The sequence below is a fragment of the Gopherus flavomarginatus genome, chromosome 2 (assembly GCF_025201925.1).
Source record: "Gopherus flavomarginatus isolate rGopFla2 chromosome 2, rGopFla2.mat.asm, whole genome shotgun sequence".
In the NCBI taxonomy this organism is placed as follows: domain Eukaryota; kingdom Metazoa; phylum Chordata; order Testudines; family Testudinidae; genus Gopherus; species Gopherus flavomarginatus.
The window spans coordinates 164,372,852-164,399,775 of record NC_066618.1 but is presented as its reverse complement, the minus strand read 5'-3'; the positions used below and the strand labels follow the sequence as shown (position 1 = coordinate 164,399,775).

Below are 26,924 nucleotides of genomic sequence, written 5' to 3'. Positions count from 1 at the left end.
CTTGTGTCTAAACCTTGGAGGAGTGACGCAGATAAGAACTAGGACAAATCTCTGTAGCAGCCATTATACTATTCAGGATTAAATATCAGGAATCAGAACAAGCAATCACATTCATGACCTGTCACATGCTTTCAGACATGCGGCATTTTTGTCACATGTCCTGAGAGGTGAATGCTTTGTTAATTCGATTGTTGAAGATTATAGAATGCCTCAGAAACTGTGGACCACACAAGGAGAATTAAAGTCATTTTTATGTCACTGAGAAGCTAGATACAGAAATACAGTTTTACATTTTGTGGATCTCATTAAAATGCAAAGAAACTTTGAGATTAAAAGGGACTTCACAGCTCATATTACCCAATACCATAGACAGCACAACTGGGCTTCCTGAGCTAAGAGTACATCCATCCATTCTGCAGATTAGTGCCTGCAGGCTAGAATACCTGCAGCAGGAATTTAAACATGGATAATTAAAAAAAGAGATGCCGTATTTCTTACTATCTTTTTTTTTTAATCTAATGATTAAGTGAAGCTAAAATGACTTTTGCATCTTCATCCTAGCAACAAGATTAAAGTGTACTTGTATTATATTAGATTGTATTTATTAGATGGTGACAGTATGCCACAATTTGCAGTCCCTTTAGACAACAATAAATAATATTCCATATATCTCAAAAGTAGTACAGCTTCCGCTTTGAGCGGAGATACCAAGACCTAAAATCTTGCACTGAATGCATTCTCCAGTTTAGCATATATTGTAAATTGTATACAAAGGAGATACCAGTACCACCTGATTTAACACAAAGGGATGGAACGTGCAGGGTTGTAGACACACATCTGGGCAATTACGCAGTGTTCTTCACACCTATAGACTCCTTTGTAATACACATGTACCCACTATTTCACAAGTATAGTTCCCAGAATTATTGGAATCTTCCTTTCTAGCTTTTGAACTGGCAATTCGACTGGTACCATTTTCTGCTAGAGATTTAAAATGTCTATTCTCAGAACAGAGGCACACCTGGAAATCCGCTCTGGTCATCTGCATTATAACTTTCAGCAACAAACAGAGCAGAAGTAAATTTTTTTTTTTAAAGTCAGCAGGACTTATGTGCTTTTGGAAAGTTTACACTAAGTTACAAAAATGGCAATAAACAAGTAGCTGAAAAAAAATTCACCAGGTATATCCCTCAATTTAAGGCTGCTGACCTTTCCATCCATTCTCCACCACTCCCACCCCCCGCCATTAAATGTCTCAGAACAAGATGTAAACATACAAAAAGACTAAAATACCTATCAACTATTTTGAGACACTTGAGATAAATGAAAAAATAAAGTTTCATTTACGGTTATGGCTCAGCCTTCACTCGCATTTTGGATTATGAAAATCCAAACAAAAAGGATTCTGACCATATCCATGTTCAAATAACAATTTTTGGTCAGTTCTAATGCTGGGCTGCATTCAAGCTTGCAATTTTTAGGTTCTATATCCAATTTATAACTGCCTGAGCCACTAAATTCAAAAATCTCAATGTTATCTGTGCAATTTTAAAAAAAATCTATGTTGCTCTCTCAATCAATTTTGCTATTAGTCCAAGGCTTAGAAAACATAATTACAGTGTGGACAAGACACATTTTCATTAACCATATGGAAGAAAAACATTTAGGAACGACATTTCTTCTATATTGATTCAGAAATGTCTTTGGAAGTAAAGGTTATGCCTATTAAATGCTTTTCAAAAAGGTAACTGTAAAGATTAAAATTCATCCTGAATAGCATTTACAAAAAGCCTTTAGTGTGTAATCTCTTCAGAATCTGTCACTTACACATGAATGCCTTACACCACCAGCATTTTAGATATAAAACTTCTTTTTAAATGGTGGCATTTTTCCCCCAAAAAGGAATTTATTGTACTGACAGAGAGGATGTTATATCTACACAGCTATTTCCAAGACATGGAGTTGCCTAGCAATCTTGGAATTTAACAGGCAGAGAAGGTAATAAAGAAAACAGAATTGTGAAATTACAAGAGGGTGCCGCTTTAAATTGGTTTGCAATACTTATCAAGATGTCTCTAAATGAGAGGGGCTATAGGATGGTTTAGGAGCATGATAAAATCTGCTGATCATTTTTCAGCATTCTTCCTTTTTGCTCTCGATTTTCAGACACACACTTTTACAAGATGCAATGCTCCCACTTAACTTCATTAGCTGCCAAATATCTCACGGGGGGGAGGAGGGGAAGCATTCAAGCCCTACAGTTTAGTAGCACTGCTACAGACTTCCAAGCTCATCCCTGCTGGGTAGGGACACGGGGTTCCGCAAATGCACCGATATTCCCTACTTGTAGTTCAAGTACTTGTCTTAGTTGCAATACCAGGGACTCTTGCTCTCTCTAAACCCCTCAGTCATTCTCTTTCAACGCCTAATCCTGCTCTCATTGATATCAGCGGCAAGAAAAGCAGCAGGATCCATCCCTTAACCACCTCTTTAAAACTTTGACTGTATTAAACTTCATTCCCCTTTACACTTATTACTTCCTGCAGCCCCACTCACTTTTCCTCTCTCCCTTTCCCTGTGTCTATTCAGCCAGAATAGTTAATTACAGCTATACATTTCAGGGCTAATCTTTTCCTACACTATCTCCATCCATGACTCTCCCTTTCTGTCTTTTAAGAACTGTTGTCCTCAACTTTCTGAAAGAGATGCCCTTTATTCTTCCCCTCTAAATCTCACATTCTCTCTCTCCATCCTATTTCTCCCCTCTGCCTTTTGTGTTTTGCCAATAAGTAATGTATTCTAAGATATTTTCACATGAACACGTAAGTCCTATTCTTACCTGTACTTTCATCCATGCTTTCCTCAGAGACATGCTCATTTTGGTGGACCCATTCACCATTACACTTGAAGAAAATCTGCATAGCGGGCATGGCTTTGCATCGCAAGGCAATGGGGTTGCTTTTAATGATGTAAGCATCATCTGGTTCCTGCATAAAATGAGGCAATGTTCCAGGAGCGGATGGGATAGACTCAGGAAGGGCTTCACTGTTGTCATTTCCTGGCAGGAGAGAAGAAAGAAAATATTTGCATACTGGAACCCATAAGAGGTGACAATGACTTACATGTTAGCCTATAATTCAATAGGAATACTTCTGGTTTGGGTTCAGTTAATGCTCAATTTTCTACCATTTCTGCCATGTTATTTTGCTGCCTAAATAATACCTGGAAACGTCTTATCTAGTTGTATTATGGTAGCACCTATGGGCCTCAATTGTGATTGGAATGGCAGGCATTTTACAGACGAATAGTAAGAAAGAGACCCTTGCCCAAAGAATTTGCCATCTAAATATAGTCAGGACAGACAAAGGAAGTATCATTATCATTATCCCCAATTCACAGATGGGGAACCAAAGCACAGAGAAATTGAGTTGCTCAAGCTCAAACAGGAAGTCTGTGGAAGTACTGGAAATTAAACCTTGATTTCCTGAGTCTCAGTCCAGTGTCTTAACCACAAAAACACCCTCCTCTCAAATACGGCATTTAATTTCCTTTAGGCAGTTGTTGCAGATTTAACAGGGATCAGCACGTTAACCATAGAAAAGTCTATTGATATGACCAGTGTTATTTTAGCATCCTGGCAGTGGAATAAACAAACAGCCACCACTAACAGGGTTTGAAGAAATTTCAACACACTTTGATATTGATTCAATTTATTACTGTCCTTTTAAAGATAACCAAGGAAGGGAAAGATCTCACCTAGCAGCTTTCATAGAGCCAGAACCTGCAAGATGCTGAACTTGTCCAGAGAAGTACTGAGCGCCCTCTGCTCCTGTTACTGTCAGTAGGACCTGAGGGCACTCAACTCCTTGTAGGACAAGGCCATTTACACTCTGTACTCCCAGACTTAGTCAACCAGATGCTCAAGACTGTGAAGGGCAAGAGAGAAGTACTGCAATACCAGCCTGTTATTTGTTTCAGCTCTGTTTTAACTTAGGCAAATCCTGATCCCACTCGAGTCAACGGTAAAACTCCTGTTGATTTCAGTGGAAGGGGGGATTTGGTCCCTGTATATTTACTTCAGTGGCTTGGCAGCTTTGTGAAGGAATTTGGAGAACGGCAACAAAAATAAATCAGTAGGGCCTGATTTGTGAAGAAAGATTAAAAGGACTGAATATGTACAGCGTGGCCAATTGATAACAAAGAACAGAGTCCACAGGCAGATAAAGAGAGCACACTGTGAAAGAGAAAGGAATAGCTGACGGCAGTGTATGTGATTTAAATAAGAATAATGAGATGAAATTAGACGAAAGGTAAATTACAGTGAAAAAGCATGACAATTTTTTTAAGATGACAGATCTGTTATATTATGGAATAGTGAGAATATGGTGGTTACTTTTAATAATAATACATACCTCATCATTTTTCGTGTGTGTGTGTATGTTTCTATAAACATCATTTTTCATCTGTGAGCGTGCACATGCTCACAACACACAGACAATAAATGCTATTTAACATTATACCTATAATTATGATATAATATATTTACGCTATTATAATTATGAATATATGTTTATATATAGTGTTTTATAATTATTAATATATTAATGATACCTTATTTTATATGTAATGTATTACTTTATATAAATATAAGTAAAGATATCTTACACACACACACACACACACACACACACACAGTCTTTAGATGTAGTGTAAAGACATCTCGATCAGAAAAACAAATGTTTTTTGGATAGGCCAGAGAAGATCTTTGGCATGTTTTAAGTTACATTCACAATGCACTTCATAAAATAGATCATAATTCTTAGTATTTTATTACTGACCATTTTTATCAATTTCCATTATGTCAATCTTCAATAAACACCGTATTCCTGCAGACTTTATTGAATCCAAGCATTGGGAGAAATAACAAAAAGGTATAAGATTTGATATGGGCATCAAACCTTCATCAATATCTTGAAAGTCTTACAAAGCACTATACCCCTGCTTATCCTCAAATAATCTATTAGACAGTGAATGGATGGGAAAGAATAGTGAACAATTTGTTAATTATTCACATGCAGAGTTAGTCAAACAATGAGAACACACTGTAATTTAGTAGTTACGTTGCTCAGCCTTAATTTTGCTTAGTTAGGACTTGTCTATACAGAGACTTTGTGCATGGCAAGTTGGGGTATAAATCAATAGCACACTAGTCTGCCACATGCTAATTTGCAATGTGGACCCTGCTGCTGTACATTAGAAGTCTCATAGTGCACATTGACCTACCACTAAAAGAGAAACAGCAGTAGGTCAAAGCACACTACAGAACTTTTTGTGCAACATAGCAGGCTCCATGCACTGACTTAGTGCACTACAGATTCATACCCTAGCTTGTCCACACAGAGACCTAACACGTGCCAAGCACTTACTGTGTTCACCATTTGGGGCAAAGGACTGATACTGTGAAAACCTGGCCCTACTGACATCAGTGGAGGACGTAATTTTCTCCTAGGTCCTCAGATGCTTAGTTGCTTGCTATCAATGAAAAGTCAGTTAAAAATGATTGCTAATTCCCCATTGAGGCAAAATCCAGGGCAATTTCTCTCCTTGTGGCCCTGTGTTACTAACCACTACACTTTTAACATACATACAATGTATCATGTCAAATTACACCACCATCTCTCTTTAATATTGCTATCAGTCTATCCTCCAACTGACCTCATCAGTGGTTAAATTTAATGGACATAAAAATGGCCATACTTGATCAGACCAATTGTCCATCTAGCTCAGTATCATGTCTCTGGCAGTGACCAGTGCCAGATGCTTCAGAGAGAATGAACAGTGCAGGGCAATTTATCAACGGGTCCATCCCATTATTCAGTCCCAGCTTCTGGGGTACCCAGAGTATGAGGTTGATTCCTGACCATTTTCGCTAACAGTCATTGATGGACCTATCCTCTATGAACTTAGTTAATTTTTTGAACCCAGTTATAGTTTTGGTTTCCACAACATCCTATGGCAATGAACTCCACAGGTTAATTATGTGCTGGCTCAAGTACTTCTTTAGCTTTGTTTTAAACATGTTGCCTGTTAATTTCATTGGGTAACCTCTGGTTCATGTGTTATATGATGGGATAAACAGCACTTTCTCATTCTTTTTCTCCAAACTATTGATGATTTTATAGACCTCTACCATATCCCCCAGTCATATCTTTTCCAAGCTGAACAGTCCTAGTCTTCTTGATCTCTCCTCATATGGAAGCTGTTCCATACCCCTAATCACTTTTGTTGCCTTCTCTGTACTTTTTCCAATTCTGACGTATCTTTTCTGAAATGAAGCAACCAGAACTGCATGCAGTATTCAAGGTGTGTGCATACCATGGATTTATACAGTGGCATTATGATATTTTCTGTCTTCTTATCTATTCCTTTCCTAATGGATCTTAACATTGTTTGTTGTTTTTATTTTGTCTGCCGCTGCACACTGGAGCAGATGGGTTTTCAGAGACCTATCCAATGACTTCAATATTTCTTGGTAATGGCTAATTTACACCCAATCATTTTGTATGTATAGTTGGAATTATATTTTCCAATGTGCACTAAATTGCTTTTATCAATACTGAATTTAATCCGACCTCCTGCCCAGACACCCAGTTTTGTGATGTCCTTTTGTAACTCTTTGCAGTCAGCTTTGGACTTAACTATCTTGACTAATTTTGTATCATCTCCAAAAATTTGCCACCTCACTCTTTACCTCCTTTTCCACATTTATGAATATGTTGAACAGCACTGGTTCCAGTGCAGAACCTAGGGGGACCTCGCTATTTACTACTCTCCACTGTGAAACTAACCATTTATTCCTATCCTTTGTTTCCTATCTTTTAAACAAGTTACTGATCCATGAGAGAACCTTCCCTCTTATCCCATGACTCCTTACTTTGCTTAAGAGCCTTTGGTAAGGGACTTTTGAGAAAGTTTTTGACAAGGTCAAAGTACATTATATCCACTGGATCACCCTTGTCCACATGTTTTTTGATCCCCTCAATGAATTCTAATAAACTGGTGAGGCATGGTTTCCCTGTACAAAAGCCATGTTGACTCTTCCCCAACAAATCGTGTTCATCTATGTGTTTAATGATCCTATTCTTTACTATAGTTTTAACTAATTTGCTTAGTACTGAAGTTAGATTTATCAATCTGTAATTGCCAGGATTGCCTCTGGAATCTTTTTTTGTTTGTTTGTTTGTTTGTTTTAAATCAGCATCACACTAACTATCCACCAGTCATCCTTTGAACACTGATCTTGCCATCCTCAGTAGAATGGTTTTCATTTGTAGTGGAGGAATATAACCCGTAAAGAAACCATTTAGTGCATGAATTAATGCCAATTCAAGCCAAGCTGTGTCTGTCTCTCAACTTAAATTGGCTTTAGATTACAAGTCAATGGAAAGTCAAGATGACACTTTCCAATGACTGTAATACAATGCCAATATAAATCAATAAGACGACTCATCTTAGCTTGAATTGGCATTAGATTACACGTACTTAAAAGGAGAATGAAACAAATATATTGAGGAGGAGGAGGAAACAATCCTGTGTATCTTGCCCCAAATCACTCACTTGTAGATCTTGGAATATTTTCACACTGTGGCTGCTTGAAATCATTTCCACACCTCATGTTATAGTGTAGGGCCTCATGTTCCAAATCTGCACCTGAAAAATATAGTCCCACTGACTTCAGTGAATAAGGACTTCCATTATCCTTAGTGTATGTAAGCAAGATAGCTCATTACCCAACAGTATGAACTGTTGGGTTGGAAAGCAAATCTGTGCCTCTGAAGTTACCTAATCTCAAGGAAAGCCACTAAGGAATTGCATTCCTTGGTTTTTGTTTATGGAGATGTTACTTGTCTCCATATGGTTACCTAATTAGATGAGAACTGCAGGCACACCCATCTGAATGTGCTACAATAACCAGACTTTTATATATGAAATATTTAATGTAATTTATGATACCTGGGACTCTCTCAGTGGTCCCCATTACCATGTTCAAACAGAAGAATTGTTCTGCAATACTCCTGATCTGTATTAAAGTAGAAATATTTTATATCTCACCTATTAGCATTGCCCTTCCTCTCATCCCCTCCCCGCACACATTGCACTTCACACTCTAACCCTAATTAAGATGACATTTCCTGGCAAGCACAGTGCAAAATCTTTGATGAATACATGAAATACCATGGTGACAGCTCCCTGGGACTGGAACAGGTACAGCAGCATGCTGAACAAATGCTCGTCTCCTTCAGTATGTAATTTAGCAATGATTTTGGGATGTGTGCTCCTCCTAATGTACAGTTTTAACACTTCCTGATCCTAAAAGGGAGTTAACATCAAGGACTGAGAAATACACTGCTTTGTTCACTTTCAAAGTCAGCGCCCCCTTCTCTTACTTTTTTTATCTTGGCTCTCATCCTTACCATATCTTCTCATGCTTCCATCAGCACCAACCCCCAAATACTCCTTCCTCTTGTTGCTTTCTTCTATCTCTGGTTCTCAGCATATCCCTTTTGCATCTCAACCTGTAGTTCTTGATTGCCTCCGTACTAAAACACATATTTAAAATGATTTATGTGCTATAATAGGATGAACTTATACAATTGTCAAGAGATAATCTCAAAGTACTTTAGAAAACATTAAGAATTACAGCACAGCTCAGGGTAAATAGAAGACCATGCTTTGTAGGCATCAGGGCTGATATTATGAGGTTTCACACTCCTTTGAAGAATCTATATCAGAGATGGGCAAACTACGGCCCGCGAGCCACATCCGCCCAGCGGGACCCTCCTGCCCAGCCCCCGAGCTCCTGGCCCAGGAGGCTCACCCCTGGCCCCTCCCCCTTGTTCCCCCTTCCCCACAGCCTCAGTTCACTGCGCTGCTGGCACAATGCTCTGGGTGACAGGGCTGTGAGCTCCTGGGGCGGGGGACAGGGAATAGGGGGGGGTGGATGGGGCAGGAATCCAGGGGAGGGGGGTGCGCTGTCAGGGCACAAGAAGTGGGGGGGGTTCAATGGGTAGTAGGGCCAGGCTATGCCTGGCTGTTTGGGGAAGCACAGGCTCCCCTAACCAGCCCTCCATATAATTTCCAAAATCTGATGCGGCTCTCGAGCCAAAAAGTTTGCCCCGCCCCGATCTATACAGTAAATAAATGTGTCCAAAGAGAACAATGGGTATAAGATTAAATCACTGAACACACTATTTTATGACACTAGCAACTACCTTCTGACAATTTATAAAAATGAAGAGCTCTCCACAGTCAAATGTTCATTCCTTACAACCGTAGTCATCTGCAAAGGGCCATTGGGATTATCCAGTACATCCCTCCATTCCCTATGGAAGTTCAGGTATGTTAGAATATCACATGCACTGCTTCTTCAAGTAACCTGCCATTACATGCACCTAGGCATGCATGGGTTTACCACCTCTTCTTTTCCTGTAAAAACAGGTACTGGGCCAGATTCTGTTGCCTTCTAGACTGCTGTCAATCTGGATGAAGTTCATTCAGTGCATTGTTTACAGTAGCTGATCTCTAGAATCACAGCAGTGTCAATGAAATCAGAAAATAGCCCACTGTTTCTGGTACCCTACAGAAAAACTGCACGAAATACCACTCGTTCAAGTTGATGGGCCATTTCCTAGAGATCTCGGAAATATCTGGTCTTTTGATTTCAAATTGAATCCCTCAGTCCGCTACTCATTTTGAGGCTGTGTTTAGCAGATGCTATGTCACAGAGTCATACACGCTTCAGTGGAAGGTAAAATTATGGAAGCAGTGTGATTAAGGCAAACGGGATTTGGCCTAAAATGTTACTTCACATCGAAGTCCTAAAGAGTTCAGCTACTGTAATCAATAGCAAAACAAGACTAGACAGAGTATTACGAGACATTTCAACTCTCCTTAAAAACAATTTAAAATGTTCTGTTTAGTCGAAACAGAAAAAATGTATTGAACCTGCCAAATCTATCACACAATTCTCACCTCCCTTTCTGATAGTCTGAATTGAGTGCAGTTCATTGTTTTCAGAGGTATACTTGCTGCAGATACACTGTAAGGTCCCTGCTGCTAGATAGGGATGAACTGAACAAATTTAGAGTAGAGTAAAGTAAATATACTGGATGTGTGACTTTGTATGTACACACACACAGACATATCTTTTTATCTAGCTATATCAATATATAATAGTAGCCCTCAGACACCTCAATCAGAATCAGTGACCCATTGTATTAGCAATGAACGGGCATATAGCAAGACACAACCTTATACTCTTATAAGACCCAGATTCTGCTACTCCCAGCCACCTTGCAGGATAAGGGCCTAGGAAATAAATCAGCTTACAAAATTATTCCTTATGCCATGTGAAATATAAATACACACACACACACACACACACGTATCTCAAGATAAATAAAACAATGTTCTGGCTGTGGTCACCAGAGCAGCTTTTGGCCAAATCAAAGCCTCTTCTAAATGTTATTCATTTATTTAATTTCTACCTCTTTTTTCCCCCTGCAACATCGTTTTTGTGCATCGACTTGTTTTTAAATTCATCTGAAGCCTGGTGGAACTTCTGAAGGGTTTTGCTTTCAAATTATTATTGCTTTTCATTTATAACTGTCAGTTTTCAAGATTAAGGCCATTCATAGTTATAGAAAAATGGTTGTTTTAATGCAACTGTGAATGACAGAAGACCAAACAATCAAACACAATTCTTGTATTTTTCATTCTTGGAAAATTACCTTTCAGGAAGCGCTTTGTGTTTTATGTTCTGCACACTAATACAATGAGGACTTTAAATCTTTTTATGACAATAATAGAAACAAAAAAAAGTTAGGAGCAAACACTAAATTCTTTATAGAACAAATATGCTGCTGTTAGTTGTCAGGTCATGTTTTAAAACCTTGATAGCAGCATCAGCAGAGGTAAATCTGTTAAAATTTAAAATCTTAGCAAGACATAATTCAGAGGTTACACTGAAAGCTTGGAATGAAACATTTTAAACAGGAAGCAGAGTCAGACTGTTGTAAATGTTTTTGCAAATTAAGGAAGTGGTGTTGTTTTAAAATGAAATGTTAGGGAATTTTTTGGGCATAGGGGAAGATGGGACACAGAGCCCCCAATCAAGGGAAACTTCTCAGAATTAAACAAATATGCACGTTAACCTCATTATAGTCAATGCTAGATACCTATCAGAAAACTATATCCTGCATTTGTCAGGTTTATGGACTATGATATGGTATTTTTTCCCATTTAATATAATCCTACAAAACCAAGTACTGCATTATTGCAGTGAATATGCTTAGTAAACGACATATGAGATACCAATGAAATGCCTTTTGTTCGCTATAACAAAGTCATAAAAACATTTTTTCAGCGCACTGAGTGCGTTTCCCAAAGAGAAAAACAGACAGGTAGATACTGTTGATGCCATAAGCAGCAAACAAAACTTTCTCTGCATTCAGAGTGAAGTATCTAAGCAACATAAAGAGTTATGTGGGTCCACCACAAAGTGTAATCATTGTAAATCTTCTGGATTTTCTCCCTACTCTGCCCTCAGATTATATAAAATTTATCCTCCCATCTTTCTTTCGTTTGAAAAAGCTGTGTGGAAGGGACAAGTCCTGCATCTTGTCCTGAAAGCAAATGGAGGGAATTCCAAAGCCATGGAGAAAGTTGTGCACTATAAATATTGCCCTTCTTGTTGACAAATCCAGAGTAGTCAATTATAGAATGTCAATCACAGATAACAGAATAATCTGGGTTTAGTCAATGAATAGTTTTAAAGTTAAGGACCAGAACCTTACTTTCAGACTCAATGTTGACTGTATTGACCATAGTGTTCTCTCTCGAGCAATTCTGAATATTTTTATTTGTATCTATATCTACGTTAAAAGCAACAAAGAGTCCTGTTGCACCTTATAGATTAACAGATGTATTGGAGTATAAGCTTTCGTGGGTGAACACCTACTTTGTCAGACACATGCTTACGTTCCAATACATCTGTTAATTTATAAAGTGCCACAGGACTCTTTGTTGCTTTTTACAGATCCAGACTAACACAGCTACCCCTCTGATACTCCCTCAATCTTTGTTGTACAAGTTGTATCTCTAGGTTTTCTCCTCTATACTACCCTCCCTATTATCCTCTTCTGCTCCCCATTACCTTCCAAGACTTTTGTATTCTCTCTTTTTATCCATGGTCTTCTCACTTCAGTTCTCTGTTCCTCAACCAATCTTTTCCCTCCTCTTTGCTTCCAAGGCACTACATTTTTCTGTCTCCCTCTTATGATCCTTTCAGATGCCAGAAAACCCCATTGCTTAGCCACCTCATTTGTCCAATATGCTTTTCCAATAAACTAGTCTATCTTCTCTCAATTATCACATCCCTTATTATGGCCTATCACATGTATTGATCTTTAGTTCCAGACTCTAGTTTTTCTTCTCTTAACGGTTATTCAAACCCCTCTAGACAATACTCAGCTTTACTGTTAGTTTGTTTTGATTCTATTTTTACCTTACAGTCCCTCTTCCACACACCTGTGCTCCATCACTTACTGCAAAACTAAAAGGCACTGGATGTCTTCTGACTCTCAATTAATTTCTATGGCAAGATGATGGAAGATAGCAGCATAGAAAGGGTGTAAGGAAAAAAAACAGGATTGGAAAGATTCATATATGTTATAGGATATGTAAATTGCTCATGCAAGGAATGGTATTAGTAATGAAACCAGAATCATTATTCAGTCAGAAAAGCAACTGGAGTGGGATTTGTCTACATGCTCTTAATCAAGTGACCCTGCCCCCTATGCAATCATGTGGTTTTCTTGGAAGTCACTCAAGACATTGATGGCAGTATGAGGTTTTGATGCCTATATAAAATCCTTTAATACCTTTGTTATTTCCTCTAATACATGGATTTACTAAAGCCTACAGGGACATGGTATTTAGTAAAGATTGACAATACAGAAAAGAGTAAGAGTGATCAGCAATAGAACATGCATGCTGATGTGTTTCATGGCATATTTTTAAACCTTATATGCTGAAGGAGAACACACTTACTACTTACCTTGTTAAATGACCACTGCTTCATAGGAATGGAGAATCGGTCTATCTAAATGGCTCACCAAGCGTTGTACCTATCTATGGTGAATCATAGAACTGGAAAAGCAGCGAAGAGTCCTGTGGCACCTTATGTGGCACCTTATAGACTAACAGACGTTTTGCAGCATGAGCTTTCGTGGGTGAACACCCACTTCGTCAGATGCTCCTGACGAAGTGGGTGTTCACCCACGAAAGCTCATGCTCCAAAACGTCTGTTAGTCTATAAGGTGCCACAAAACTCTTTGCTGCTTTTACAGATCCAGACTAACACGGCTACCCCTCTGATACATAGAACTGGAAGGGATCTCGAGAGGTCATCTAGTCCCGTCCTCTGCACTCAAGGCTGGACTAAGTATTATCTAGACCATCCCTGACAGGTGTTTGTCCAACCTGGTCTTTAAAATCCCCAATGATGGAGATTCCACCACCTCCCTAGGCAATTTATTCCAGTGCTTAACCACTCTCACAGTTAGGAAGTTTTTCCTCATGTCCAACCTAACTGCCCTTGCTGCAATTTAAGCCCATTGCTTCTTGTCCTATCCTCAGAGGTTGAGCAGAACAATTTTTCTCCCTCCTCCGTGTAACAACCGGTTACAAAAAAGTGAAATGGCACTAGTTGGGTCAAGCCTCCAACTCTGCAGCCATTACCTCAATGCTTGCTGCTTTTCTGCTTCCATAAGGTTCGTGATGCAGATTTAATCTTACGGACCCTTTTTAGTGCTTTGTACATTGTTAGAAGCAATTCATGGAGTAAGTGTCTCCTAGCTTAGTCTCCCACTCTAAGAATTGAGCTGTTGCTTCACTGCACCCACCAGCATCTGTGGCAATGTTGAAATTTCTACTATATATATATGTATGTATATATATATAATGACCGTGCTGGAAATGCATCTGTTGCATACAGAATATGGCTTCTGCAGATAAAACTTCATGTATGTGCTGCCTAAGATGCAATTGCACTCAAACTCAAAACTATTGCACAAGTTGCCAGTCCTCCTTCCTCACCAGCTCCATAAACCCAAGAGCAGCTTTCTAGAATGTGATAAGAGCAAAGAACTGAACCGTGCATGAATTCTACAATAAACCTTGTTGCGTATCTCAGGATGCTATAGATCCAATTCACTGATGTCCTGCACCTTGTGTAATCACATACACCAGTGTATAACATGAATAAAAATCCTACCCTCATTCTCATTAGACAGTATTTCATACCCACTTTGCAGCGATGTAAATGACGACCTAAGGTGGCAACAGTGAGTTGTGCCCTAAGATGATACATGGAATAACCAAAAAAAAAGTTTTTTAACTAAATTTATCATGAGAAAAACGTAATCTTTTTTTTCCTTCTTGTTAGCAAATTTCATGGAGTCTCTGGCACCACTGGTTGACAATGAAATTTTGTGCAGGCACGCTCATTGATTTTAAATGCAGTTGAGTCTGCCTGTAAAAACACTGATGGGAATTTAAGATACTGGCTGTTGGTAACATGGAACATCATAAGAGTCTGGGAGAACACTACATGGAAACTCAAAATGGGTATGAAAAGCACGGAGAAAAGGGCATAAGTGTGACTGAAGTGAGGGTTCCCACCTGTCAAGGTGTCCCTACTATCGTCCGTTTTTTTTGACAAAGCTGTCCTCAGAAATCTGTAAGGTGTTCAGCAGACACTGCCAGATATTCAGTTTTTTAGACTCAGGATCATCCTGTATGACTTGGTTTTTTGTCCCTCAGAGGTAGTCACTCAAATTGAGGTGTTTCACAAAAGGTTGTGAGATGGCTAAACCATTTTGATGGGGAAAGAATGTGTAATTCGTTCTGAAGTATTTACATTATTTACTCAATTTTTCTTCCCCCAACACGTAAGTATATTTCTAATTTCAGTGGGGGTTGGGATCATAATTAGGTGGCCAAGACAATACCCCTACAAGTGTAATATGGGAATACAATGTCAAAATGGAAAACCATAAAGATGTCACTGCTGTTGAACAAGGATAACTTTCTAATATCAAGATACAAGAAAATAAATGTCCATGCATGGCTGTGGAGACAACAGGACAATGTCAAGGCACTGAAAAGAAAAAATACCAGTGCTAACATAAGTCTGCGGATATGACCATATAATGTATAGATAGTGGCACAACGTCAGTGGAGTCAACATAAATGACATTACAACATCTAAATGCAAGAAAGTGGTTAGAAACTACTCTCCTGTTTAATTTCCCTTCTAATTTGTAAGGATAAAAGGGGTTAACAATCTGCCGTGCATTTAAGGATTCACATCTCCTCCTTTCCTCCAACAGAAGGCTGTTTGGATTCACAGCACCTACAAACACATCTTAGAACAGGGGAGAGAAACTACAAGGCTGGCACTGAGACCCTAGAATTTGAGTTCAGCTCTCCTCTAACAGTCTTCCTATAAGACCTGGGGCAAGATGCTTCATCTCTCTGGGCCTTTGTTCCTCCTCTAAAATAGGGGTAATAGTCCTCCTTTCCCTATCTTTTGTCTGCCTTGCCTATTTAGACAGTAAGGTATTTGGGGCAAAGACCATCTCTTATTATGTTTATATAACAGCAGTTAGTACAATGGGGCCCTGATTGGCTTCTCTAGGCACTATCATACTACTAATAGTGATAAATTAATTCATTAAAGTACAGGGCTGCAGTGCACTGCATGTAATTATTATTAATTTAAGGAATGAAACTATTTTAAATGTCACTTGCAGTCAGGGTACTGTACAGCTATATGTTGTACTATACATAGTGCTGGTGAAAGAATTTCACCACAGCCTCAATAATAGTAATACTGCCTTATATACAGGATGTTTACAGATTTAAAGAATACTACACACATCAGCTTAGAGATTCTCCCATGAGACAACTTGCCAGTTCCCTCCTCCCCCCCATTGTCTATACACTTGAGGAGCAACTTTCTGAAATAACAGTGGTATCTATAGTGGTACTGTGCTTATGTAATGCCACGCCCGCAGGTTGGTTGTCAGCAGTGGTTACTGAACTGAAGACCGCTGGATCTAAAAGCCAAGGATGTGCTTATCAATGTATATGTTGACCAGTCATCATTGAAAGGGAATAAGTTGCCACACACAACTGGGTTATACTTAAGATGGGAAGGGAAATCTTTGGATTAACTGGCAATTGTTGATTTAATAGTACTGCAGTTTCCTCTCTCCAGAAAAAAGAACTAAGGATACAAGAAAATTATACATCTACAATTCCGTAATGTTTCAATGCATCTACGGAGACTTCTTTTCATTGCAATGTGACAACTGTCCAGCAGTGATCCACTAAAAAAAAAATAAAAAAAATTTAATGAGCCAAATACAAAAGATAATTATGCCAGTTTTACTTGGAATACACATGAAATAACAATATTTCTGGACTGTTTATGTGAATTATACTGACTCCAAGGCAGACAATTGTTAAATGGAGAAACAGGATTTTGAATAAGTTAATAACTTTTTGCAGTAGCTTGTCTCCTTTTCAACCAGGAAAAAAAGAAATGAAAAAAAAATCCACTGTGCTTCTCTCTGTTTTTATATATTCTACCTCTGGCATTAGATGCTGTGAAGCACAAATAAAATATTATTCATCTTAAGGACTCTAAATTAAACAACTTCAAACCCCAGAATCATCTTCAGTGATCACTTTCACTTCATTAGAAAAACCCAACTAAGATGGTGGTGAAGATTTTAGGCTGGTGTAATTATATTGCACCCAAATTGTTTCCATTCTATTTACAAGGTTCATTACCTCATATTGCAAAAGAAGCTCCTCCAATCATTCAAAGCATCAGGTCTTTTACTAGGAACATGTCTTATCAAAAGGAATCCACTGAAATGAATGTTCAGGTGCCATATAATTCAGCTGGCCTAGTGGCAAGTAACTACACTTATGAAGGAAAATTATCTTATTGAGACTCTCTGTACCCCAGTGGTAAGAAATCTTGGGAGCAGTCACAATGTGTTTTCTATTAAAGGATATTCTACAAATGCAGCTAAACCTAGAAGCTTCCTGCTTCCATAGCTCCTTTGGCTGCAGTTAGGAAATATGTCAATCCAACTAGATTCCGGGTTTAGCTAGCATGTGGAAGCCCTCTAGTGGAAATCTAGGTGCTGCAGTAGTTCATTTAAGAGGGCAAGTATTCCTCTGAAAAAAGAAACTGTTGGGCAATATAAGGTTGCTGGGGAGATGGGGGAACAACAAAAAAACCCTTTACCAAAACGCATGTGTGCATGTCACGTCTTTGCAGCCAAGGTCTCTCAAATTGTTAGTGCATATTGAAAGTCATAAGTGCTGCATATACATCTCAGCAAGTCAACCACTAATATCAGGATATTAGATTCATCAGACCCTCTTGCTTCCTATGGATATAAAGTATAAACTCTCAGTGGCTGTACCATAATCCTGCTCATCAAATATTTGGGCGACAGGTGGAAAATTGTTCTGCCAGCTGAGGAAGACAAAATCCATTCCCCCTGGCAATTTTCTGCAATGAAAACTCGAAAAAATGAATGTGCAATAAGTTGTGGAAATAAATCTAAAATATTATCACACAAAACCGGTGTGCTCAAAATCTCTAGCTGCAAACTAACTCCTGTTTATCTGACTTTTAAAACCTTGATTTCTATTTATATGTGCACTGCACCAGTCCGTAGATATTAAAACTAGCTAATTCTCTTTGAAACTATTAGTTACGCACCTGTTAAAAAACATAATTGCACTATGATGTCTTTCATCACAGTTCTGAGAGCATATTACTTGCATCAAATAAGACTGACAACAAATGTGGGTAACTCAGTATTATCACATTAATATTAGAGATGGGTAACCTGTCACTATGAAAAGGAATTGTGTGACTCAGATCAAGCCACAAAGTCAGGAACAAAATGCCAGAGTCCTGATTTCCAGTGCCACTTTTAACCACTAAACCACAGTATGTGGTGTACAAAATTCCCTTGTTATTTATAAGGGCTTGGGTTGCATGAAGTACTCAGCTTATTGGCCTGGAAGGAGTTGCAGAGATTCAGGATACGAGTAATGTGAATGAAAGTGTTTGAATAGGATTCAAAATCAAGATAAGTCTGAAATACATTTGTAGATGTGTGTGTATGCACGCACATTTTATAAAATGGACATTTCTCTGGTCGCTTTAGCAAATTCTCGTGTGTCCTGTACACTGGGATTTTAAGGGGCTCAGTGCTAACTATGTCAACAGAGATTCTAGAACTGAGGGAGAGAGAGTGATATGGGGGCGCTAAGAGAGAATCAGAATAGTCCCAGTGTGCTCAAGAGGGCACGCAGGAAGCTCATGAACTGGTGAGCAGAACTGTTCAGAGGACCACAATTCCATTTCATGGCAACTTCAAGATTTGTTTTCATTCTGCACTGGAACAAAAAGAAAACTTTTGAGACATTTTCATGAACATGGAATATAGGAAAGAAACAAACCAAGTGATTAGAGGAACTGACCTCTGGGATGTGGGCGACGCAAGTTCAAGATCCTGCTCTGGCTGACCGTGAACAGTGTTTTACTACCCCAAACCACTCCCAATTTGCATCCCAGATCTCTCTCAAACCCTTCTGGCAATACATCCTCAAAACAGAAAATTTCAACCAAAATAAATCCAATCAGCTCTACTGGTGAACGGCTCTCCTCCCCAGATATAAAAGTTGTTGTTGGGGGCTCTCTTCTATTTTTCACCCTGCCTTATTCCATGCTGCCTCACTATCTGCATCATCTGAACTTAAAAAGGAAGCACGAGGGAGTTGTATTTCTTTGTCCCACCTTCCCCAAGCCTAGAGCTCCAATGAGCACCTGTGTTATTTTGGACACTCTTACCACACAGGCTCACTGACAGGACTTCATGCTGTAGTTTATCCTCACTGTGAAAGGGGTGAGATCAATCCTTGTCCATCTACTAACAGCACCTAACTCCTTTGACGAAACAGACATCAGATATGATATTGCATAACCAGTGTGGAAGGATACGTAAGAGGAAGGAAAAACAACTGCTAGTGAGGAAGATAGATAGCTGTCAGCATCCTGAGTGCTACTTGGTCCCAGTACTGCAAAAGATGATTTCAATAATCTAACCAAGTTGGAAACTTAATGATGAATAGAAGAGCAACAGTTGTTCACCTGCAATGCAATCAGGTACAGCTTGGGTGGTTTAAAGCTTTCCATGAGTGCAGATGAAAAGGAAGGGAACATAATTTGACTTGCCACACTATTTTTTCCCTATCCAAATTCATTAAATGGCGCCTGGCCAGAATAAACAAAAGAATTTCAATTATGTTTCTTCTCTTGGAAGTTTGAAGAGAGAGAGGTTTGTTTGTTTTTAAGTCTAATGATTTTTTTATGAATAACTATTGTCTTTTTGGAGAAGCACGTGGTCTGGTAAGTAACAAAACAACTGCATTGCAATCATTCTTTTCCTCTGTAGCCTGTAGAAAAAGATGCTAAAGAAAGGGTAAGATCAGACTAGAAGAGAGCAGGATTAACAAGAACAGACCAAATGTTTCCTTAAGTGTTTGAAACCACCAATACAAATGCAACATAATAGTAAAAATAAATAAATAAATAAATCTATTTGTAGTGCTGAAGATTTAGTATTACAGTAGTGCCTAGAGGCCTTAACTAGATCAGCATCCCATTGTGCCAGATGCTGTAGGGACGAATAGTAAGAGACAGTCCCTGCCACAAATAGCTTACACTCCCAGAGCAGAGTCAAAGAAGGTAACCTTGAAGCATGTTTGAGTTCTTTAAACTGTGTGTGTATGCAATTTACAACTGTATTAAGATGTAATCCCATTTCCCTAAATGTGACAGTGTACTCAAACACACCCCAATGACATTTGTGTGTGTACCTTTCATTCTCTCCTCCATCTGAAATGTATTTAAACCATTTAGATTTGGTGACCAAGGTGACAGTATTGTGCTCCATGCACCTCTGACAAAGTACAATCAAATTAGAGTATTAACTTACAGACACACCCATCCCTCTACCTTCCTTTTGACTGAAAAACAACCTCACCAGAATCAAAGCCAAAAAGAGTATTCCACCTCTTTATCTTGCCCTGCTCTTCACCACACAGCCCGAATAAAGAGGTGAGCCAGGGAGGGAGTCTTGAAGGTCAACGGAGTCAGGCTAGTTTTGGATCTAGGAACGGGGATTAAATTCCATAGCTGAAGGTACTTCACAGACAAGCACGCTGCTGGCACCTACTTCTCTTTACAGAGAAGAAGTTCCAATTCAAGTGACTGTGACTGCAACCACAGCACTACGGAACAAGGAGAGAGGCAATCTTGCCAATGAGCAGGTCCCAAGCAACGTTGGAATTTTTAAGTCAAAACATACATCAGCTTCTCACTTTCAGTCACCAGACCAAACATCACCTAGGTGGATGAAGAGCAAAAGCTCTTCACCATTGCGTCGTTTTTGTACGCTGCTAGGCTGGCCTGGAACTAACAGGACGATTTCACACAGCCCAACCAGAGGCCCAAGTTCCAGTGGGAATAGTTAGGAGCCTCAGCAAAAAGATCAAGGGCTGAGTGGAAACTTCCCTTTTTACCCCTAAAAAGGGCTCTCCCTATTCAAGGAAGAGAGGCACATCAGCTGGGAAACCAGCCTGGGGGCACATTTGCACCATTCTTCCTTTGTTCAGAGCGGTTATCAAGTCAGCACCTTTCACCAGTACTATTCTCCTTCTCAGATTTAAAACTTGACGTTTTTGGTATCTTCCCTTCAGCAGTTTCCATGTGAAACTTACACATTGGGGAAATTAGGAAGATCAACTTTGCATAAGACACATTTATAATTGGTTGCAGCAGGGTAGGGCATTTATCTCCACCAATGAGGATTAATATGTTCATAAAACACTAGTGGCCTTTCTCCTGCTAGCAGAGATGAATGTGTTATCCTGTTGTAATCCCGTATGTATTCTAAATCTATCTCTATCTTAGTTATACATATTTATAAAAAATGATATATTACATTTATTAAATATTAACTGGATTACAAATTTGAAGAATCATTCATGCATTCATTTAATGTCTAGGTTTTTTTTTCTTTAAGTAGCATGCAAGGAATATAAATCTTTAAAAAGAAAAAAAACAAGGGTTTTTTAATTGGCATTCTAAATAGGCAAATCCGTATCAAAAAGGCTTCCAGCATGCAGTGTGCAAAGAATATCAAACCAGAAAATAAAAAGATGTTGACTCTTAAGGCATAACAGGGAATATGTGGTAATGCCAAAGGCATTCATGTGTTCAGAAAATCTTATGGATGGAGACTGGGGTCCCATGCTTAGAGCAGAAGCAGGCCACCAGGAGACCTACACTCTCACCAACTTGCTGTATGACCTTGGAACAGCCTCTCTGGTGCTCAAATAATACCTCCACCTAAGTCTTACAAAGCACTTTTCATAAATGAAGGTTAACCCAGCCTCACAACATCCTTGTGAAGTCGGTAATGCTTGTACGTTCTTTGAGATCCCCAAAGGACATAGTAGCCATTTTGTTATAGACTTCCAGTGGTGTAGTAAGACTTCCATACATATCCCCATCATGTAATTAAAAAAAAAAAAGAGTATATCATAATGTGTATGCACAAGGGGGCTGAATTAAGGATTCAAAAACAACCTGGATTCTGGCATTTACTAACTTTTGAATGATTGACTTCACAAACTTACTAATGTTCTTTTAACAGTGTGCACATGTGCGTGCGTGTGTAATTTCCAAGGTGTTTAAAAAGCAAATTGGAAAAAAGCCCTAGTAATTTCACCATGTGGCCCCACCCTGACACCCACATGGACCCATCAGTAGAGTTGGAATCCTTAGAATCTCCCCACAGACCTCTGATCACTTGACCTAATGAAGTAAATGATAGCAACATTAGGTTGGCATCCTGAGTGAGAGTCTAGCACTACAGGAGGATGGGACATTTTGCCAGTGGGTTTCACAGATATTTTCTGACAGCAGAGGAATGGTGTGACTCAGGAATCTTGGGTTCTAGTCCAAGCTCTGGAGGGAAGTGTGCACAGACTCTTCTGCTCATGTCCCCTAAGCTTGACCTCTTCTACCCCACACCTTCCAACCTGTCCATGTACCAGTCCTGTCACCTCCTTATTTCTAGCTCTTTATTCCAATCCCATTATCCACTCCTCAGGTTTCCCCTACCAGTCCCAGTCTCCTTGTCCAGCCAATTCTAGTCTCCCGCTCTGGGCTTGCTATCTGAGTTCCAATCTCCCTCTGACTTCCAGTCTCTCCATTTCTCCATATTCAGTGCCAATCGCTTTGCTGTTGCTGAGTTTAGTGGATGAATCAGTTTAGGAACCCTAGCCTGAACCCCTACAGAATCTTATTACTCTCTTCATCAGTAAAAAAATATTGTCTTCAGGGCAAATCCTGCTTCCTCTCCACAGCTCTATCACAACAAATAATAGAATAAGTCCATATAGCACAGAATTTCAAGGCTGCAGACTGTCACCAACTCCATACTATACTTATCTATTGGCCATTTGCTCCCACAGATGCTGTGGTGACTACTGCACTCCTGAGCATGCATTGATAGCCATGGAGAGGCTCCACTAGTGTTGCAGAACCTGAAGAAAAAATGATAACCAGATTTCAAGGCCAGAAGGGACCATTGTGATCATCTAATCTGACCTCCTTTATTGCACAGGTGACAGAACTTCCCAAAATAATTTCTAGAGCATAGAGGATTCTATTGTTCTCAGAGAAAAGAAAAACATTCATGCCTGACTGTGCTATTAGCAACTGCAGACTGGTATTTCTTCTTTAAAATGCTAATTTATGTCTACATTTATGTTTAACTTGGCATTTTTCATCAACCTTGAAATGTGTATATATATATGTATATTTGTATGAGGCAATGTTGTAAACACACTATTAGGGACGAGCTCTGCAATATGAAGTTTGCTTGTTGCCAATTTGATATTTTCTTCTTTCACAAAATCCAGTTAGACTATCAGATGGGTTCCACCCTCCCGCCTCGTTTTCTGACACATGCCTTCCAGAAGGGAGAAAAAGTAGAAACTGAGATGTTTGACTCAGTGAGATTCACCAGTATATTTCAATACATGGTGCAGGATTCTAATGAGGACTAACTGAGAAATGTGAAGTACTATTTCATATTTTTAATGCAATGCTTGGGAATTAAAAATCCTGATCTAAAGCCCTCTGAAGTCAACAGACTTTGGATCAAGCCTTGAGGGAGGCATATAGGGCAGCTTCTGGTATATTTCAAACCCACAGCTGGAACACAGGTCAGAAATAGACTGGCCCAACAGTGCACAGAATGGGTATTCGTCAAGTCTGTTCCAAAAACAGCCATGGAGATGTTTTCCAAGACAGGATATAAAGGTCACGTTCCGCATATGGGAGAACTCAAAGTTATATCAGGCCAAAGACCCCAGGTAAAAGGATTTCTAGCTGCTGTTATTCTCATACTCCTACTTCCCCCATATAATACATATTGTAATATCTTGCTTCCATTTAGTAGGGGCCCAATTCAAATCAGTTATGCACAAAATTACCTGTAATGGTTTAAAGGGAAACTATGGTATCAATCCCCAAATTCAGTCTTGTAGAAACAAGCAATGAATGTTTTGCTAAATTTTCAAACAGTATGTTTCTAGAAGAACAAAACTGATCTTTCAAGCATCTGTGACCAAAAAAAACGTGCTAACAAGATAAATCCATTAAGCAGACAGATTAGAAATCAATGAGGAATAAAAATGAATGGCTCTTTTGCTCATTTCACTCTTTTCTGGACAACAAACAGAATAAAAACAGTAGAAACTATTTTTTTAAGCTGAAAGGATATTTAAAACCCAGTATTACCTTTACTGACATCACTAATGACATAACACATGACAGTAACTGAACAGGACTTATTTTATGGACAATTAACAATTGACTGTAACATTCAAAGTGATGTTATCAAATTAATGTATTTTTAATTTTATTTTCATTTTAAAAGTCAAGTGATAGTGGTGGTAACAGTTTAATTAAATATCTATATCAGGACAGTTTGCTACAGAAAGTGATAAGCCTACTAATATATATGGGTCTGATTCTTATCTCATTTACATCTGTGTAACTATTGACTTCAGTGGAGCTATTTCTGATTTACAACAGGACACCAAAGTGCAGTCCCCTCATATTTTAGGGTAGAAATTGACTGAAAACCTGCACTATATGTTTCTCTGGCTACTGGTGCTGCTTGAGAGAGACTCAAAATCTAGCTACTCTTGCTTCATTGGCAAGAATGTAACTGCAACTGCCATTACCTATGCTACAATGTATCAAAGACAGAAACTTCCATGGGGGAAAACTAACCTGCAATAAACCAAGACTCCAATTTGCCCATCAATGATGAGTGTAAATTACATTTCCTCCTAAGTACAATTATTGACTTAACATAGCTGCTTATCATACCTTGGACCAAAATGGTTTTGCTCATGCAACAAGGCAATAATAAATATAATAGATTCACACCCTGTTCATAATTGCACCTGCAGTACAGTGCTTATTCTTAGCTAAACTAGCACTTTATTTACTGAGCCCATTAGTTTGAATAAACTGAAGAACTGGTTCCCCCAACTAAATTCACAGATCAATGGTCATTATTAAGGTTGAAGGCTTTGATGTGGCCAACTGCTGATTCAACCGCTGGAGGAGATGCTTACTGCTGAGTTATTCACATTCTACTTCAGACTGGACTAGAGATATTTCTTGGTTGCAAACAAAACAGAAACTAAGTATGTTGTACAACTGCTGATAGTGCTTTTGGGAATGGTGTTAAAAACCCAACACACACACACACACACACACACTCTTCAGCTACACGGGGCTGTTAAATTTCAGTATGTTTAATTTATTTTGCAATTTTTGAAAACATTGGGTAAACCGCTACCCTAGGAAAAGCGCACACATAACTACTGCCAACATGAACAGAAGTCTTACACACAAATTCTTCCATCAGATACTAGGAAAGAAAAGGTATGCAGAGCATTTTTACCATCATGCTTATGAACGTAAGAAAGGCCATACTGCATCAGACCAAGGGACCATCGACCCCAGTATCTTGTCTTCTGACAGTAACCAGTGTCAGGTGCCCCAGAGGGAATGAACAGAATAGGTAATCATCAAGTGATCCATCCCGTCACCCATTCCAGCTTCTGGCAAACAGAAGCTAGGGACACCGTCCCTGCACATCCTGGCTAATAGCCATTGATGGACCTTCCTCCATGAACTTATCTAGTTCTTTTTTTAACCGTGTTATAGTCTTGGCCTTCACAACATCCTCTGGCAAGGAGTTCCACAGGTTGACTGTGAATTGTGTGAAAAAATACTTCCTTTTGTTTGTTTTAAACCTGCTGTCTATTAATTTCAATTAGTGACCCTCTACTTCTTGTGTTATGAGAAGTAGTAAATAACACTTCCATATTTATTTTCTCCACACCAGTCATGATTTTATAGACCTCTGCCATATCCCCTCTTAGTTGTCTCTTTCCCAAGCTGAAAAGTCCCAGTCTTATTAATCTCTCCTCATATGGCAGCCGTTCCATATCTTAAACATTTTTGTTGCCTTTTTTGGACTCTTTTCCAATTCCAGTATATCTTTTCTGAGATGGGGTTACCACACCTGCACACATTATTCAAGCTATGGGTGTACCATGGATCTATACAGAGGCAATATAATATTTTATGTCACATTATCTATCCCATTCTTATTGATTCCCAACATTCTGTTGGCTTTTTTTTGACTGCTGCTGCACATTGAGTGGATGTTTTCAGAGAACTATCCACAATGACTCCAAGATCTCTTCCTTGAGTGTCAACAGCAAATTTAGATCCCATCATTTTATATGCATAGTTGGGATTATGTTTTCCAATGTGCATTACTTTGCATTTATCAACATTGAATTTCACCTGCCATTTTGCTGCTAAGTAACTCAAATTTTGAGAGATTCTTTTGTAGCTCTTCACAGTCTGTCTGGGACTTAACTATCTTGAATAGTTTAGTATCATCTGCAAATTTTGCCATCTCATTGTTTACCCCTTTTTCCAGATCATTTACAAATATGCTGAATAGAACTGGTCTCAGTACAGACCCCTGGAGAACACTACTATTTACCTCTCTCCGTGTAGCATGACAGCTTATCTCTCTCACCACCAGAAGTTGGTCCAATAAAAGTTATTACCTTACACCTCCCACCCTTTTGTCTCTATAGTATCCTGGGATTGACATGGCTGTGACAACATTGCCTATATTTACGTTACAGGCATGTTAGCATTCACTCAAATTTAGGGAGAAAATCCTTCTAAGACCAAGTTTATCTATGGAAATCCAAGCTGAGATTTCTTAAGTAGTCTAGGGGAGATTTAGACACACATCTTCCAATAGAAGTGTCTGAATTGGATACACTACTCAGCTGAATCCCTATTTTATCTCTATGCTATCTAATCTACAGAACTGATAAGGACTTAATTCAGTAAAACATAAGTCCCTGTACTTAAGTGCTCTTTTGAATCAAGGTCTAAATGCAGATTTCTTCCCTTTGTATTATGTATAAGAGAAAACACATACGAGCGTTGTAGAAAAAAATTCAATGAAAATTGAAGTTGTAAAATCTTCCACTGAAACTAACTCAAAACTCAAACCTGGCTAAGTCAAAAGGGTTCATTCTGAGATTCAATAAGTTAATGAAGGTTTTATTGCACAACC

At 38.9% G+C, this 26,924-nt stretch overlaps 1 protein-coding gene across 6 annotated transcripts in view; it reads right to left on the bottom strand.

Annotated features, from left to right (window-relative positions):
• Positions 1–26,924, bottom strand: part of UNC5D (unc-5 netrin receptor D) — a 313,599-nt gene that overhangs the window by 154,838 nt on the left and 131,837 nt on the right. For all 6 annotated transcript variants that reach the window (XM_050939898.1, XM_050939899.1, XM_050939903.1 and 3 more), the window contains exon 2: positions 2,840–3,058. In XM_050939898.1, coding sequence (XP_050795855.1) covers positions 2,840–3,058 — 219 coding nt within the window. The remainder of the gene's footprint in view (positions 1–2,839; positions 3,059–26,924) is intronic.